At 43.5% G+C, this 18147-nt stretch overlaps 1 protein-coding gene across 3 annotated transcripts in view; it reads right to left on the bottom strand.

Annotated features, from left to right (window-relative positions):
• The window catches only part of FAM171A1 (family with sequence similarity 171 member A1), an 86972-nt gene extending 75515 nt beyond the window's left edge, over positions 1-11457 (bottom strand). For 2 of the 3 annotated variants that reach the window (XM_036398967.2, XM_054514046.1), the window contains exon 1: positions 11092-11457. In XM_036398967.2, the coding sequence (XP_036254860.1) occupies positions 11092-11185 (94 nt within the window). In that variant the 5' untranslated portion in view covers positions 11186-11457. The remainder of the gene's footprint in view (positions 1-11091) is intronic. The other variant, XM_036398960.2, reaches the window with a different exon arrangement.
• Positions 11458-18147: the final 6690 nt, after the last annotated feature.

The raw sequence follows: 18147 nt of genomic DNA, 5'->3' as shown, positions 1-18147 counted from the left end.
ACTTTTATTACTTTTATTATACACTCAAGAAGCTGTAAGAATAACTTAAAAGATTAAACTCAGCAAGAGAAAGTGCTGTTCTTTTTGGCAAACATACCCATCACCTTCAAAGCCTTTGGGCTGTTAAAAGCTCTTCTGAATTTTAACATTTGGAGTAATGAAGGCTGCATTTTACTATCTCCACAAAGACACACCAGAAAGTAAGCAATGATCTGCAGCCCAATAATGTCAGATACCATTTGTTTATAGCCAGCCCCATGATGCACCAAGGCTCTGTCAGGATGGACTGTTTTGAGAATATTCTTACTAGCTGTTAACCCGTACAGCATTAGACAGAATGGCATGAAGTTACAGTGAGGCCATGAGATTTTCTGCCCCATGTCAGCATCATGGTAAGGAAACAATGCCATGCATTTACTTTTCCTCCCATCCAATATATTCCCCCTTGGAAATGCTAATATCACCACAGGCACACAGAGTACATGAGAGAGCTTGGCCAGAAGAATTTAAGCTTTAATATTTTCCCCCATGCAATCAGGCTAGGGGTAAGGGAAGATGACATTTTATTACCCCAAGCAGCTAACTGATGCAAGACTTGATCCTCAAATGCATCACATATTAAAAAGCATCTTTGTTTATGTGCAATCATCTATGGTAAGCAAAGATTCTCTACTACTCTGAAGGAACTTACAGTCTTTCACTTATTAACGAGTTATGTCTTGAGAGCTTATATGCATTTTTTTTAAATTTTTTCACCACTTGAAAGTACACTTTAAAGCATGCATTAACTTGCACATGGGAATAACCATTACCTTTCTAGGAGTCCACCACAAAAAACTCCTCTATTCTGTTTGCCTAGCCCCTCACCCCTCAAAACTCAAGGCTATTTCTCTGTGCACAGAAAGTCTTGAGACATGACACTACTCTGACCCCCTCTCTAATGACAACATCTGTTGAGAGAGCTCACTCAGCTCTTCATGCAGCAATAGTAAACCATGCTTTAAAAAAACCTCAAACAAATGAAACAACCCCTCCAAGATGCACTGAGAGATTACATACAAGTAAAATTACTAATTAAAACAACATCTTCACCAAGATTCTGAACATGGCTAAAGAATGGCAAGTAGTTTTTGCTGAGGTAAAGCTTCATAGAGCAGGTATGTATCTATATCTGACCTTAAGAAGGATGGCCTTATCAAATGTCTGCAAAAACTAATGGTTTTCAACAAGAACTTTAGTATGGCAGATTCTCTTCCTTCAACAACTGATTTTTAAATACTTTCACTAATTTAATATTCTAAAGACCCCTGCAGTTATAGCTTACAGCAATAAGCAAACTTGAAATTCATCCCATTTTAAGTCTAATGATTCAGGCTGCTTGAAGCACCTGTATATTTAATTTTCATGTAACATGCTAACAACAATATTTACATTGACTAAGTTTAATGACACAGTTCTCTCTAAAAAGTTTTAACTAGCAGTATACTAAACAATGAAATAAAAATTCCTTTGATCTTACAGGACAGTTAACTTTTGAAGAAAATTTGTGTCTTCAAATTAAGATTTTTAAGGTAGGGAAAATGTAACAATACCCACACACAGGTTCACCACAAAACAACGAAAATACAGCTCTCCTTTCAAACATGTGTTCCTGGGTCCTGTAAATCATACATCATGAACCTAGAGACTGTCCCAAGCTTAAGCTACTTGCCAGGGTTTCAAATGCTGAAATAAGATGTGAATACTGCAAGAATATTCTGGGTAATTGCAATAAAGATAAAAGAGCAAGAATATCGTTGTGCTTCATTCACTGTGTCTGTCAATGTTATTATCCCAAGTAGCCTTTTTAACTGCTGTAATATTTGTCCAGGTCAGCATACTACACAGCAGGTTTCAAAGCTTGTGGGACCTCAATGCACAGAGAAGAAAGCTCCCACTTGAGCTGCTGGATCCCCTTCTGCAAACACAACGCAAAGCTCGGACCAGTTTATCCCCTCCTGCCCGGAGGTGTGTTCCTGCCCTTGCCCACTTCACCCCCTGCAGACCATCAGTCCTGTCTCCAGAGCTCCTGGATACATTTATTTCCCTAGCAATGCTTACCCAATTCAAACAGAAACAAGAAAAGGCCATGAACACTCCCTAGCACACTTTCCTGCCTGTCATCAGCAAAAACAAACCAAGCCTTTCAAGATACGAGAGGGCTAACACAGGGACAGAAGGAGGAAGGGCAGGATAAAGAGTTAAAAGTTCTTATCTCTCAGCTGACACTCTAATCTCGGAGACATCAATGCAAAAGTCAGTAGCAAAGGAAAGTAAAGCAATCAGCTGAAGGAAGGTGGGAATCACTCTGGCTGGCAGACAGATCAGAGAGGAGTGACCAGACACTCACTACCAGGCATCATGCACCAATCACATCCAATCCTGTGCTGACAACTTGCTGGCAAAACTTACTCTACCAGAAGACTATGGTAAGGGCCAGTACTGCCTCCATGTTTCTTTAGCATTCACATGAACTAAAATATATCATTTCCTCTCAAGCCATTTAGAACATCAGAGAAAAGATGACTCAGGCACTAACTCACCTATTGCCCTACAACTGGGAGAAACACTTGTGAGCGCTTGAGTCCTCACAGTACATGTCACAGGACACTTAAGCTGAAACTGTGGATGGAAATCTCTTTAAACTTCAATGCAAGGCACAAACTGGAAATCCTGGGCAGGGACAAAAACCTGTTCTGACAAGAGACAGTTCCAACTGAAAGTGCCTCAAATCACCTGCCAGCATCCAGGTCCGGGTCTGCCAGTATTAACTGTATAATGCAGGTTTTTTCCCACTGTAAGCAAATTGGTTTTTCAAAAAATTCTTTATGCTTTTACTTTGAGCCAAGGGAACGTATCATATTTCCAGATAAGAGCAGTTTCCTTTAAGTAGGAACTTTTAAAAGTTACCTTTCTAAATACTGTGTCTTACGTCTAATACTTTAGCTCTACAAAAAAATGTAATCCTGCATCAAGTGGCACTGCTGCCATGAAGTCCTTGTTTTCCCTTACCAGCTCCTCCCAGCCCTTTCTGCTGCACCAGCAAGAACATTTCTGTAATTTCTGATGAATCCAGTCAGGGAAATGATCTAGGTGAAGACTGAGCTGCTGCATACAGGAGTTTTCAGTTGGATAACTTCCTTGATCTGGTTTACCACATTGCTACACAAATGCCAGTGTGAGAAAACAAAGATGAGAGTAACGATGCAATTTAATTCAGAATAAATCAACCCCTGGGAATACAAAGCTAATTAAAAACACGGCAAAAACATATAGGCAAGTCCAAACAACTCTACAAGCCTCCTTACTTGTTTCTAAACTTTTCTTTTTGTTTATTTACTCTTGGGAGTGAAACACCTAGGTTCATAAGCATAATGCTACATAGACAAATGGTTTAGAAATGTAAACAGAAATAACTCTTCTCTGAGTCTTGAAAAGCACATAACCCAGCCAGGTAATCCAAGACTGTGTTCCTTCACACAGCTTATTACACTGTATATATTCAATAGCTTAAGGCCAAGCCAGAGGGCATCACACAGGGAGGCAACAGTGAAGGAGGATTCATCTGACTAAATGGGAATTCAAATAGTGTTGTGTAGGCTGCCATGCTCGTCAGTGAAGATTCACACAGTGGATACTCATCAACCCAAATGTGCTTACTCCAGGTGACAGGAATGATACTTGGCTCCATTAGCTGAGATTAGATCTTCTTGTCTGTAAAAGGACCGTGGGCGACTCACTACAATGGAGACTGCAGACAGCCAAGCCAGACGAGATGCCTCCTACCCTGGATGCAAACTGCATATCCCTCACACGAGGAATAATTGATATGTACAGACTGCAATATGAGCTATTTGGATCTTAACTTTTCACAACTTTTCACAGTATGATGAAAAGTAAGAGGGCTGGACAAAACTGCTGATACAATAATTTCCTTGCAGCAGCAGTACAAATGCAGCTTTCACCTTAATTTGGTGCTGTTTTCTTAGCAAGTCTCACAAAATCACCTGAGAAATACTTGTTGTTGTGTATATGCCTTTGCTTATAAAGGATGAAAGACACCATGTTTCAATAATAACAATCACAAAGGTGGGATGAAACAAGAGGAAGAACCCAATACCACTATCACTTCTGTTCATCAATGCAGGAAAAAGGGCTCTGTATTCTTCAACAAAGCAGGAGTACATTATCTACTTCTACCTCCTGTTTATCTCAGCATTCACGGACTGTCACGGTGAGCTCCCCTTTACTGCTAAACACTATTATTGTATTATACCTACCACATAGTACAGCAACTCTCAGCAGTCCTGCAGCTACAACTAACTGGAAGCATTATGCACCACATTGGATTCAGCTTCTTTGTTGTCCCCAAGCTGAAAGGATGCTGCTACTTCCTTCCCCTTGGCTTCCGCTCCATGCTCCATTTCCTCTTGGCTAACTTCAGCTGCCACTGTGTCTCCTGAGAGCCCTCAGGGCAGAGAGGCTGAGGGTGGCTCCTACAAGTGACTCCAGCTCCAGCAAGGCCAATGTGATGCCCTCTATCCTGCTATGTGCTCTTGCCTCCATCTGGAAAGCACCCAGGACAGCAGCAGTTTGCCTGGTGCAGTGCCCACGCACAGCGACAGGGAGGCTTCACCTGCCAATTAGGGGTACAGATAATGAACAAAGACAGGAATTCACTGCCTAGGATGCTGCCACTGAACGGCACAGGCAGTGACAGCTCAAAGAACTGCAAAAAGCAAGAGTAGGAACAATTAAAAGATAGCTTCAGTGTTAGATTACCAGGGACTTTTGTGCCCTGCCTGCATAAACTGCATATACTCAAAACATACTTTTATACCCACTGCAGTTCTGTTTAAATATACCCAATTCCCCAAGTAGCCAGTGATGATCCCTAAATAACAGGGAGTCAAATTTAGAGACTATACTGTACATAAATTAATTTTTCCTTCAGTTTTTCCTCAGGACCTGTTGCTCTTCAAGCTAGGAAGAGTGGCATGGGTACATCTGAATCAAAATATCAGCATTTTACAGAAATTAAAATGCTGCTCTATGTTGGAACATACTTAAAAATACTCCTTTCAAGGGCTCAGACATGCCATTATGTCAACTGTGATTCTGTCTTACTATTTTAAAGTGGAAGATTCAATGCATTTAGAAAAAGGAACAAAAAATTACAGTATGTTCACATTCTTATGTCTCTGTATAAAAATACATATAGGTTTTCCAATTTCTAATAAAACTAAAAATGGTATTTGTAAAAAGCATGTGTATAATGCTTATTACCCATGCACAGCAAGCCAGATATTACATTAACTGAAAGCTTAATGTAAACCAGCCTTCAGAATAACGTTTCTGGAATTTCTGAAGGGGAAAAAAAAGCACTCAGTTCTATCTGGCACTTCCTAAAACAAAATGTTTTAGTATACATTATTAACATGTATTATATTAGTATAATACTGATTTTTTTCTAGTAAATATAACCATTTACACAGACTTCTTGCCTCCCTTTTTTCCCTCCCTGGCACACGTATGGTAAAACCATTGGGACCTGTGGGAGAAGCAGAATGCCAACACCACAGTTCTCTCAGAAGTTGCCTTTCTTCGTATCTAAAGGCAGAACAGATATATATACTGGAGCAAAGGAGAATTGATCTTACAAAAAATGCAGCTTGCATAAGGTAACGAATGTATAAGCCAACAGAAATACTGAAAGTGCATTGTTTTGATTTCAAGTTGCATGTATTTCTGAGAGATTACTTAGTTTGCCTTTGGCTGACTGGAAGAAGAACATTTCCTGCAGTATAAGCTTGAGGTTCATAACAACTGTACTCAAATGTACTGGCATTTGAGATGTGGAATAGAAGCATCACTTCCAGCCACACTGCTATTCAATGGTGAGACTTCAAGCAGGGCTGTTAAGAAACCTATTTAAGCTCAACCTCCAACCTGCCAGGTACAGCACATTCCTATAATGACATGACCAAAGCATTGCATTTCCTTGACATGCACTTTCTTCTTGGTTTTCTTCCTGTGCCAAGCCTGGCTTTGCCCACAGAAGACAAGAGAAAAAACTAATCTGAAGTTTAATAACAGTAATAACAGAAGTAATCTGAAGTAATAACAGAAAGTGGAGTGACATTTCTATGCCTCCATTTACCAAAACCACCGGAGATTTCTGATATTTAAAAAAAAATCTAAATGCACAATACTTCTTCCTCCCTAGCACACAGATACATACAGCCAAGCTTCTGTTAACCATTACAATTAAAAATCATAAAATTGCATTTCATTGTTACCAGAAACCTTTATTTGAAACCATTCACTTAGCCAAAAGTTGAGACAGCCATCCGTCAAAGCTTCATGAACCCAGTTTTAGTCTCAAGCAGGAAAAGGTATCAGTGTGGTGTTAAAAAAAAGGCAAAAAATAAAGAGAGGGAGAAACACATGGCAATTAACACTATCTCAAGACACAAGTGGGCAAAAAATACACAAGTGGGCCCGCCCGCAGGAATAGCCAGCACATGAATTTGTCACTTCACAAGTGCATACACGCATTATTAAAGGTACCTCGAATCACTTAGTGCAAGGTATTACAAGACAAAAGGGTGAACACAAATGCTCAGGAGAAAAAGACTGCAGTTTTAAACCCTCAGATCACCTAGGTAACTTGCTCATCTGACTGAGGGAAATCAGTTACTAGGCATTTGCAGGCATTAGTTGTTCAAGACAAACATGAAAAAAACCCAACCAGAACCCAGCGCTTACCTGCATCTGATAGTTTATATATATATGTAATAGTTTTGCTAAAATCAATCACCTTATCTTCATTAACGTTTTACAACACTGTCTAGTACTGAGTAAGCAATTGGCTCCTCCACTAAAATAAAGCAACGTCTTTTTTACTGCTTTAGAGCAATTTAGCTTCTACTCTGAGGAGTCCATTTGGGTCTCAATGAAATAAACCTTTGGATTTGATGGTCATTAGTAATTTGCAGCTGAATGAGAAGAGACAGTATGGCACTGCAAGAGGAAAGAGAGGAAGACTATAAAAACTATTTCTGCATCATCTAAACTTTAGCATCATTGTTAAAACTGCGAGCATGGGATAACCACTTTAAAAATAAAGAAAAAAAACCCAGCCCAGAAGCGGAGGATCTTCTCAGATTCTCAGAGCTGAGACTGTTATTGCTGTTACTGCTGTTATAGACTGCTATTCTGTTATTGCTGTCCAGAAAAGCAGCCTTTGCAGAATATCCAGCTGAAATGGCTGTGAAGTTATCTTCCATGAAGTAATGGAATGGCAGCTTGCAGGAAGACAATTCCAAACAGCAGCACTCAAGCATCAACCCTCCTGTCCTCTATGTACACAGAGGGGAAAAACACTGCAGATTCTGACTAAGCAGCAACATCTGAATTTTAATTCACCATCATACTGGAAAATAATTATCTACTTATATAATCTCATTCTGGGATTGTGAAGATGAGATATCCTGAGCATATTCATCTACAGGTAGGCCAGTATTTGAATTGGGTGCTATTTGTTACTCAAATGTTATTATTCATAACTTCTTAATTTTGAAAAACTAATAAAATAGGAAGACCAACTTCCAAGAAATATGAGTTAAAACTAATACACACTGCAGTAGAAAAATATAATGCCAGATTTCTGCACTAAGAATATTCTAGGATTTCTCTAAAAAGACCTCCCTAGCAGCTACAAATAAATGATCCTCATCTTCTACTGAGAAGCAAAGTTTACAGGCAATAAAGAAATTTAATCCCTTCCCAAATTACACTGATTATGCCTACATTCTCCCTGGTTTAATGTTACATCTTTATATAACTCTAAAATTCCTATTTGCCAGAGGTCTGTTGTTAGTTTTTATACAAGACCTATTCATGTGAAAAAGCATGCACCATATATTTTGTGTATTCACCAAACAAATCACCAGTGCCAACAGGAATTCAGCTTAAGGATTAGTTTGGGGGCTTATCTGTTTGTTTTAATATTTGCACACATTCATTTCAGCACTAAAAGAAACTGAAGTTCTGGAATACCTGTTAGAACAATTAAAAATCCAAATAAAACCAAAACCAAACAAAAGCTCCACAAAACCATAATTTAGTCCTCATCTGAAATACCTCTCAGGTTTTACACACTTGAGAGAAGTTACAGAGGTAAAGGTTCTAAAGAGTACCTGCATGGACATCTAACACCCTCACTGCTGGGGTTCCAAGCACCAACAGAGACAAAAGCAAACTCATCTGTGAGAATTTTACCCTATTAAAGCAAGTACATTACTGAGACTTTGAGGGTACCTCTGTGACCTTCAGAGGAGGCCACAAGAGATCTGCATTAAAAAGTCATTCAATTTTCTAAATACAGTGCTAAGTGCAGAGCTTAATAACCAGTACTTCCATATTCACAAATTACGTAATCAGTCTGGCTGGGGAGAATTTGAAGCTGGGACTGTCTGAACATATGTCTGAGACCAATAAAGGAGAGAAATGCTTGAGGCAGAGCATCCCTCCTCATCCTTTCCTAATCAGAACACTGACTACAAATCCCACCTTTTAAAAGCTCCAAATCCAAGACCTATTTATTTGGATTGTTAACACAGAAGTGGAACATCTTAACCAAGTCTCCTTTGATCTGTCCCACCATGAGGAGGGCTCTCCACCCTAGTCTCATGTAACCTGTCCAACAACAAGTACTGCAGCTGAAGCAGTTATTCCCTAATGGCATGCTCCAGCTTTCTAACCTCTACCTTTATTTCAATCACTTGGTTTTTAACTAGTCCATTCAGCCACAAAGGAAAGGACGGTCATGTGCAAACATCCCTGAACTTCGGCAACGGCCCTTTACTTGTACCCACAACTTGACCATGGTACTAAAAGGGCAAGAGGGAAAACCAGCTAGTTTAGATTTTACAACCATTTAGCACTTACTGTGCTGTGTGTATACAAACTGGGAATGTACCTAGTACTAAAACTCTTTTCCCCAGAACATCATCACACCTGATGTTCGCTAAGTTATTCAAGGCCACAAGCTGGCATCACGGTAAACTTTCCAAGAAAGATTCATAGTAATGAGGTGCTATTAGGAAGCAGAATACACTTTGATATGAGATCAGCTCTACATATCCCCTTGTACCAATGTACATGTCCAAAGAATAAAGACTGGGCTTCTAATTAGGCTTTGGAAAGTGATATTATGAAAAACTCAGATGTTCTTACATGGAAGACAAAATTAGACATTTCTATTTCGATAAAGATACTCTCAACTCACTGACATAGTTGTTATTATTCAAATAATCAGCCATCAGTCTTGATGTAGATGTAGCAGCTACAGACAAGCCTTTCCATGCGATCTGAATTGGGCTTGACAATAGAAGACAAGATCAGCCAGACAGTTGAAAGTCACTAATTCTGCCAATACCTCACCACTCTGATTACATGAAGGAGATTTTCCATATGATACAAAACTTATAGTCGATTTTGATATTACCTTGGTATTTGAAGTGCTAGCTTCGTGGGCCACACACAGCTCTGGTTTTTAGACACGCTTATCAATAAATTCAGTATATCCCAAGTTTAGTGGCCTTTGAGTTTTAGTTAGTGGTTCTTATCCCACAACAGCTATTTTTTTTTTTTGTCCTTTAAAAAAGGCAGAAACTGGTATTACATATGATGTCAGATTGCCTGGCATGGTAGGTTTTCCTACAAGACACCTTGGCCTTTTGACTACTCTGTGTGTGAACACATGCCCACCCAGATTCTACTCAGGGTACCTAAATCGAATCATGAAAGAAGGAAATCAAAAAGGTTACTTTCAATGTTTTATTTCTTGCAGCAGGCACCACTTACTGATTGTTACAACCTGTGTGAGATAAGGAAAGCTCTGAGGAAAGAGGACATAAGCACACCCTTCACATGGTGCACATCCACCCCAGTGCAGCAGGAAGGATGCTGCCAGCCCGCTGCCATGAAGGCTCAGCCGGTGTATGATCGCTCGTCCCAGATGACACATTTACCCATTTGACAATACATACCACAAGGCCAACGCTGACCACAGGGGAGGATGCATTTCCTTCTAACATGTCTTGTACCCCTATGTACACAAGTTTTATGCATCCTGACATGCTCGTGATCCCGGCAGGCACGATGCCACTGCAGGATCCCTGTTGGAGCCCGACGGAGGGGCTGCCCTCCTGTCACCGAACCCAAGGCCAAGGGCGAGGAGGGCACGGCAGTGTTTCCCCCCTCACCGAGATTCCTCAGGGGGAGGGCTGGAGGGCAGGTGCACCTGGCCGGCCGAGGGGCTGCCACACCACGGCACAGGTGAAGATCAGACTTGTGCAGGCGAGGGCAGGAGCCGCAGCCCGGCACAGGAGCATCAGGAGCTGCTGTGCCCCCGGGCGCTCGGGCACTGCCTCGCTGCGGCTTCTGCGCCCACCGGGCGAAGGCGGAGGACGACCCTGCCCGGCCGGGGAGCGACTCTGCCCGGCTGCCCAGGGGCAGCGGTGACAGACCCCGCCCGGCCGGCGGGAGCCACCGCGCCGAACAAAAGGCCCGGTGGAGGCCCGGAAACGTCCCGGGGCCGCGGCCGAGCCGCGCCGTCAGCCCGGGGGGCGAACCCCAGCCCGGCCGCCCCGCACGGCCTGCGGCCGCCGGTGCCCCCCACCCGCCTCTCGCCGCCGCGTCGGGCCCTGCAGCGGGCACGGTGAGGAGACGGGAGATCGGGGGAAAAGGATGCAATGCAACAGCTCCGGCGGCGCCGAGGGACGGAGGGAGGAACGGAGGGGGCAGCACAATGAGGCCAGCGCAGCCCCTGCCCCTGCCAGTAACAAAAGCTCCCCAGCCGCGGGGCTGTCTCCGCTTCTCCGGGCTGCGGGGTCTGCGGCGGCCGGCGGAAGCCAGGAGAGGTCTCGCATCACCGACCCGCTTCCCCGCCGTACCCTCGGTCCGGCCCCCCGCACAATGCAGCCCCCGCCGCCCCGGGGACCGCCGCACAAAGCGGGCCAGTCCCGCCGCCCATCCCGCACCGACCTTGAGCCGCCTCGGGCGCCCCTAAGGTTTTGGTCACCGCCTTCCACACGTTGCAGCCCAGCAGGCAGAGGAGAAGCGCCGCCGACCTGCTCATTTCCACCCGCCGCCGCCAGCCGCCGCCAGGGAGAGAATCGCCGCCGGAGCCGCTGCCCGGAGGAGGAGGAGAAAGAGCCGCATCAGGGGCTGGCCCGCTCCGCGCCTCCCTCCATGTTGCCGTGCGCTGCCCCTCCTGCTTTCTCCGCCTGCTGCATTGTCGTCCCGCCGCTGCGCCCCGGCTCCGCGTCCCGCGCTGTCCCCCCAGGCGGGCGGGCGGCGCAGGCGAGCGGGAAGGAAGGGGAGGCGGGAGAGCTTCGCGGCCCCGCTGCCTGTCCGCTCGGGTTTATTCTTTAATTCCGCTCCAGTTTATCCATCCCCCCGCTCTCCCCGCGGGAGCGGCCCGGGCTCCTCGCCCGCCCCTTAACCCTTGGCGGCACCCCCTGCCCTGCCCGCGCCCGGCGGCGCAGCGCCCCCTGCCGCCCGCGCCCTGCCCTGCCCCGCCGCGGGGCTCCTCGGCAGCGCCGGCGCCGCCCCCGGCCCGCCCGGGGCAGCCGCGTGTCCCCCGGGGCAGCCGGGCCGGGCCGCGCCCGCCGCAGCCGCGCTCACCTGCCGCGCTCACCTGCCGCCCTCACCTGCCGCGGGGGGCCGGGTCCTGCCCGGCCGCGCCCGCCGCCCGCTCTCCCTCCCTGAACGGCTGCAAAATGGCCTCCCCAGCCGTGCCGGCCCCGCTCGCCTCCCACCGCAGCGAGCGGGAGGGACGAGGGGAAGGCGGGTGCCGTGACCTGCTCTCCGCACGGCTGGGACGTGGCGGGTCGCAGGGTCCCCCGCGGCCCCGCTGCCACGCGTGACCTCCGGCCGGGCCCCCGCCGCTGCTGGACTATATAAAGCGAATTTCAAAACCAAAACGAACCAACCAACCGCAAAGCAACAGCAAATGCACCCATCTACTGGTTTTAACACAAAATAGTTTTTTAAAATGCTATAGCAAACTGCACAGGAACGGTGAACTCTGGGTTGGAAATCGTGGTGGCATTGAAGGCTGAGACCGGGTACGGTGCCTCCCGCCTCGCCCCGTGCGGAGAACGGCAAGGGTAGCGCTGGGGACATCCTGCCGGGGGCAGGGTACTGTCCCTGGGGGCTTTCTCACTGGGCTGGTTTGCATCTGCCCTAAGAGCATCTCTCGGCTTGCTTTCCTTCAGGCCAGCAGAGGCAGAACACAAGGGCACAGCAGTCACTCCTCCCTTCCCGATCTCTGCTGAGCATTACGCGTCCTAAGGGAGGGAGAACAGGCGCTCCTCATGTTTCCTCCAGCACGGAGATTGCTGCTCCAGACAGCTATTATGGCAAGTCTTTACACAGCTGTGCAAAGCAAAGCCTCTGCCCCACTGCCTCACGGATTTCCCACGATCTGCTCCCAAACACTGCCAGTGCTTCGGTTGGCCTCTAAGACTGAAGTTTGTATACCTACAAATTTAATCTCTCACTGAGGTGCCCTAAAGTTTCAGGATTTATCTGTAAATCTATTTTAAAATAAAATCTTCCAATAAAAATGTGATGTATTAAAGATCGATTTTTAGAAAGCAGTACAGTTGTTTATTTTACAATTTATTTTGTCGTTTCAGTGTTTACCAGAGTAGCTGCATCACAAGCTACAGGTTGTTTATTTTATGAATTTTATGAAATTCTGGTACCCCAGAAGTGTTAAAACAGATTTGATAGATCATTTTCAGACACACTTCAGTTGATTACAACATATTTCACTTTGGTTTTACTGTTTTCAAATAAATTTTCTGAGAGTTGATAAATACTGTGTAGACACTTTATCCTTTTATCCTGAGAATTTTGAGGATTTATCTGTAAAGTTCAATCTCATAAGAAAACTAAGTACAAAAAGGCCATTCAGTTCACAGAGAAGACTAAATGAACAAATACAGATCATGTGATCTTACTCCTGCTTGTCATAAACAAAGATCTCAATATTGTAAACTCATGGCATGTCTTAAGTATGAGGCAACTTGTTCCTAAAGAAAGGAGGCTGGCCATGTGGCAAATAATATATCTTTTCCCCCCTTTCTCTGGATGTTAATGAACTTAAATTAGCATATGTAGGAGGAGCTCAGAGATAGAAACTTATATAAAACCTAATTCTGTCTATAAGGAAAGGTAGAGCATTTTGCTACAAAGAGGAAAATGCATTTTCCTGAATATAGTTGTATTATTTTCACAAAAAACCAAACAGATGCAACAATTTTTGCAGCATCAATGAATACCACATAATGACTAAGGCTGGAAAGAAATAAGATATTGCACAGAGAAATCACAGAATTCAAATGGTTTGGCCTGGAAGGGACTTTAAAGATCACCTGGTTTCAATTCCCCTGCATAAGCAGGGACACCTTCCACTAGACCAGGTTGCTTAAAGTCTCATCCAGTCTGGCTTTGAACACTTCCAGGGATGGGGCATCCAAAACTTCCCTGGGCGCTGGGTTCCAGTGTCCCACCATGCTCACAGTCAAGAATATCTTCCTGCTATCTCATCTCAACCTGCCCTCTTTCCATTTAAAGCCCTTCTCCCTTGTTTTATCACAACATGCCCTTGTAAAAAGTCCTTCTCCAGCTCTCCCTTGCAGCTCCCTTTAGGTACTGGAAGGTGCTGTACGGTTCCTTTCCAGCTGAACCACCCCAGCTGTCTCACCCTGACTTTACAGGAGAGGTGTTGCAGTCCTGTGATCATCTTTGTACCCCTCTTCTGGACTCCTTATTTGGAGGCCCCAGGGCTGTTCACAGTACTCAGACAAGGTCTCATGAAAGGAGAGGGCAGAATCACCTCCCTCACTCAACCTCCTGGTCACCTCTGGTGATGCAGCCCAAGGTACAGCTGGACCTCTGAGCTGCAGATTTTGAAAACACAAGCTGTGTATAGTAACACACACTTCCTGCATTTCTGTTTATTTCAGCCCAGAAAAATATTTTTATCCTTATAAACTATGCTGGGCACACAGGGCTTGTCTCTTACCTGAAAAAGCTAAATTTATCTATATAATTACATGGTAACACTGTCATAAATGGTGCTATTCATGTAATGAAATTGAGCTATTCCTCCAAATGGCTTCTCTTGAAATGATCTTTTCTTGTTGCCCCAGTGAGCACTGAAGCATCTAAGACTGACATACTGGTAATGCCATTGATTCCTGGATGAAAACTCCCTGTGACACAAGGGATAGTTGATATCTTATAGTTCAGTTCAAATCCTCTTCAGAATTAAGCAAGTGTAAGTTATACCCCAGCCTTGTTTGCTGACACTCATTGGCTAGACACCCTTAAGGAAAAAAAGGAGACAATTTACTGCAGCTTGAGAAAACACCACAAGAGCAGTGTCAATAAACAACATTAATACAATAAAATGACCTGAGTCAGGCAGTAGTGAGAGCTCAGTTCTAATTTGGGTCATACATGAACCAGCAGAGTGCTCTTAGAGAAAAGGAGGTGAATGGTATCCCAGGCTTCATTATTCAAAGCATTGCCAGCAGATCAAGAGAGGTGATCCCTCTACTCAGCACAAGTGTGGTCACACCTGGAGTGCTGTGTCCAGTTCTGAAATCCTCAGACCAGAAGAGACACAGACACACTGGGGAAAGTCCACTGAAAGATCATGAAGATGACAAAGGGACTGGAGCATCTCTCCTATGAGGAAAAGCTGAGAAAGCTGGAACTGGTCAGAGTGGAGAGGAAAAGGCTCAGAGGGAATCTGATCAATGTGTACAAATACCTGAAGGGAGGCTACAAAGAGGATGGAGCCGGCTTTTGTCAATTGTGGTCAGTGACAGGACCAGAGGCAATGGGCACAAACAGAAATACAGGTGGTTCCCTCTGACCATCAGGAACCACTTTTATTGTGTGAGTGTCTGAGAACTGGCACAGGCTTCCCAACAAGGTTGTGGAGTCTCCATCCATGGATATATTCAAAAGCCACCTGGACACAGTCCTGGGCAACTGGCTCCATGAGATCCCGCCTTAGCCGGCAGGCTGGACCAGATGACATCAGAAGCTCCTTCCAACCTTAACCATTCTGGGATTGCTATTCAGAAAGAATACTTGAGCCCTGGCCCTGGAAGTGCAGTGGCAGCTAGATGGCTGGGCTTATTCCTAACCCAATGTGGGTACTTTTTCCTTTCTGCAGCATTTCTTATTTGTCCAGTCCATGCTGATGCTACACGCAGTACATTTTTACATTGTATAAACAATTTAAATTATATTTTAAATTGTACAAACACATTTTCAAATCGTTGACTATTCAAGTAATGAATACTAACATACTTAGAATATGAGTACCTATTAAAGAGGCTCTCTGCACCAATCATTAGTAGACAGACACATTCAATGAGCGCCTTGGAGATTATATGGATTAGTTTGCAGGTAGACTTACTGTTAAAATTTCCAATTTTTAATTCTACAATATTCAGACACCCTTGAAAGGTATGCTGAATATGCTTATGCTAAAAGTTGGGCTAATTAGCTATTTTCTGTTCTTTCTCACAATGTCTACTACCGTATTTCTTGTGGTATTATTTCCCCATAGACAAATAAAAGCAGTGCTTAGACAGCCAATGACAAATCTATAATGGAGGATTAGCAGTTAAATATTTAATATATAGCAAATGAATTCAGTGAACCAGAAGGTGCAAATATTTGTTATAAAGCCATAGCTCTAGCAGGCTGTTATCTAGCCTTTCTGGTTGGCAGCAGCAATGTGTGCATTTGAGAATTGCTTTGAAGTACCTTTATAATTTCTAGAAGAGTCCTAGTTTACTAGTGCACCAGTTACTTTACATATGGAAGATCACACAAACCTAAATCTAAAACAAACAAACAAACAAAAAGAGTGAATGTCAGATATAAAGCCCTGGAAATTATTTTGCAGTGCTCCTGGTAAATTGAGCCAGCTACAGATTATGTGGTATTAAACATTTTACATGACAATTATAGAAGCTATTTAGTCCTGGATCTTTCAAAGAAAAAATCAAAGTTTTATGACCAGAACGACAATTATTTCATATCCTTTTGAGAAATCTAGCAGTGATTGAGTACTAGTGTTGTTTTAGTTGTAGCCATGCTGAGCATGGATACCAGAACATAATGCTGTCTTTGGCATAAATGCCTTTCACCCTGAAGATCTCAGATCATTTCAATATTGACATACACATGCTGTGCTATTAATATGAGACTTGACTACTGCCTGCGTGTGCTCATAAGGTAAAGAAAAGTTTGGCTCAGAAGACCTAAGTACTTGTTTACATAGGGAAGCCAGTGTGAAACAGTTATGTGTGAAATATATCCCCCCCCCCCGCATCATTATGTGTGACTGCACACTAAATCCCTTAGTAGACAACTGGATGTGGACCAGCTCGAGATTTCAATAAATATTAGAGCTTAAAGTAGCTTTTACTGCCTTATTTCTATATTAAATAAAATTATATTTATCTCATGGGAGCTGCCAGAATAGAACTAGGCTCAGATTAAAAAAAAAAAAAATCTGTAAGCGTTGCATAAAGGTTGCAGAGGAAAAGCTAGTAGGGAGTCTTGAAATTAATATGAGGGTTTTGGGAGGCCAGGCTCAGCAGCTGAGAAGGGACTGGGAGATCTGAAGCAGGGATGAAAGGATGACCAAGGAGTCAGTGGGTTTGGGACAGGGAAAGAAAGGATGAAGGAAGGATTGTGTGGGGCCTCTAGAGCTTTTGGGAGCAATGGGAGATAGAAAAATTTGTGACAGGCAAGGCGCTTTTTCAGCCTCTAAGGTAGTTCTGTTTTCTAGATTTTCCTGCATTTCTGAAGGGTGAATTTAAAATAAACAAAAATATTTGAGAGTCCCAGATGAATCCCTGACTCTGAGAGTTAACAATTTAGTAAGAGCACCAACAAAACAAAATTCTGAATAAAATAAGAAAGAGTGACAACATTCATACTAAAGATTATTATAAGGTTAACATAGACTATAATTAAGAGGAAGTTGTTATTCAGCATTAAAATCCTTCTTTGCCCTTTTCTGTTATTTATGGCTTCATTCAGCTGAAAGGATGTCTGTCATTTGGATATCAGCTAAGTGAACCTGAAACTTTTCTGAAGAAGGTTTGATTTAAACTCTGCTGGATATTATTTACATTATTGTTTGAGCTGCCACAAAGCTCTTATGATACAACAAAAAAAAGTCAGATTAAAACAAACCCAACTTTCTATATGCTACAGAAAGCAACGACAAAATAAACCAGTAAAATAGAAGCTTTCAAAAGTATATTTTGGTATAAAGCCTTACTAAAACCACTGTCTTCCCTAAAGCTCTTAATAACTAAATCTAAGAGCCTTCCCTCTCTGTTTAATCACTTTGATGAAATACACTCAAAGCAGTTTAGATCTGAGTTCCTCACCACCAAGTCCCTCTGTTGCTCTCAGCTCTCTCCTGGAGGCCACCACAGCAGTACAGCTCTTGTGGAAGTCAAGAGTGACACAAACACCCACCCAGGCACAGCTCTGTTCACAGAGTTTGCGAGTGTTTGTGCTTCCTTGTGCCTCCTGATGACAGCTCATTTGAGTCAGCAAAAATAAAATGCAAAAGGAGTCTTGCTTAATGGCCTTGAGCTGTCATTACAAGTCCTGGACTAAAGTCTTCGGAGATGAAAAATAAAAAGAAACCACTTTATAAATCAATACAAAACTGGCAAACATTGTTCTCAGAAGCCATAATTTTACTGAGATTTTTAAAAAAGATTTTCACTGAAGTCTAAAGTCAGTTATGTCTTTCTGTGGCACCCCTTGCTCTTCTCTGCTGTTGCCTCTGCTTTCACATCTCCTGTCATCCAGGACAATTCACTTATTCTCATGGTTTCAGCTACTACCTGTAGTACCTGAAAGATATCTTTCTGCTCCAAATTTTACTTACTTCAAACTTTTGTTTCAAGGATATCAGTTTTACAATTGGAAATGATAACATTCTACTCAAAAATGTTGAATTTTCTTTACCATTTA

Source organism: Molothrus ater, chromosome 1 (genome assembly GCF_012460135.2).
Source record: "Molothrus ater isolate BHLD 08-10-18 breed brown headed cowbird chromosome 1, BPBGC_Mater_1.1, whole genome shotgun sequence".
Taxonomy (NCBI): domain Eukaryota; kingdom Metazoa; phylum Chordata; class Aves; order Passeriformes; family Icteridae; genus Molothrus; species Molothrus ater.
Note: the sequence above shows the minus strand (reverse complement) of the source record. Positions and strands in the feature narration are given on the sequence as shown.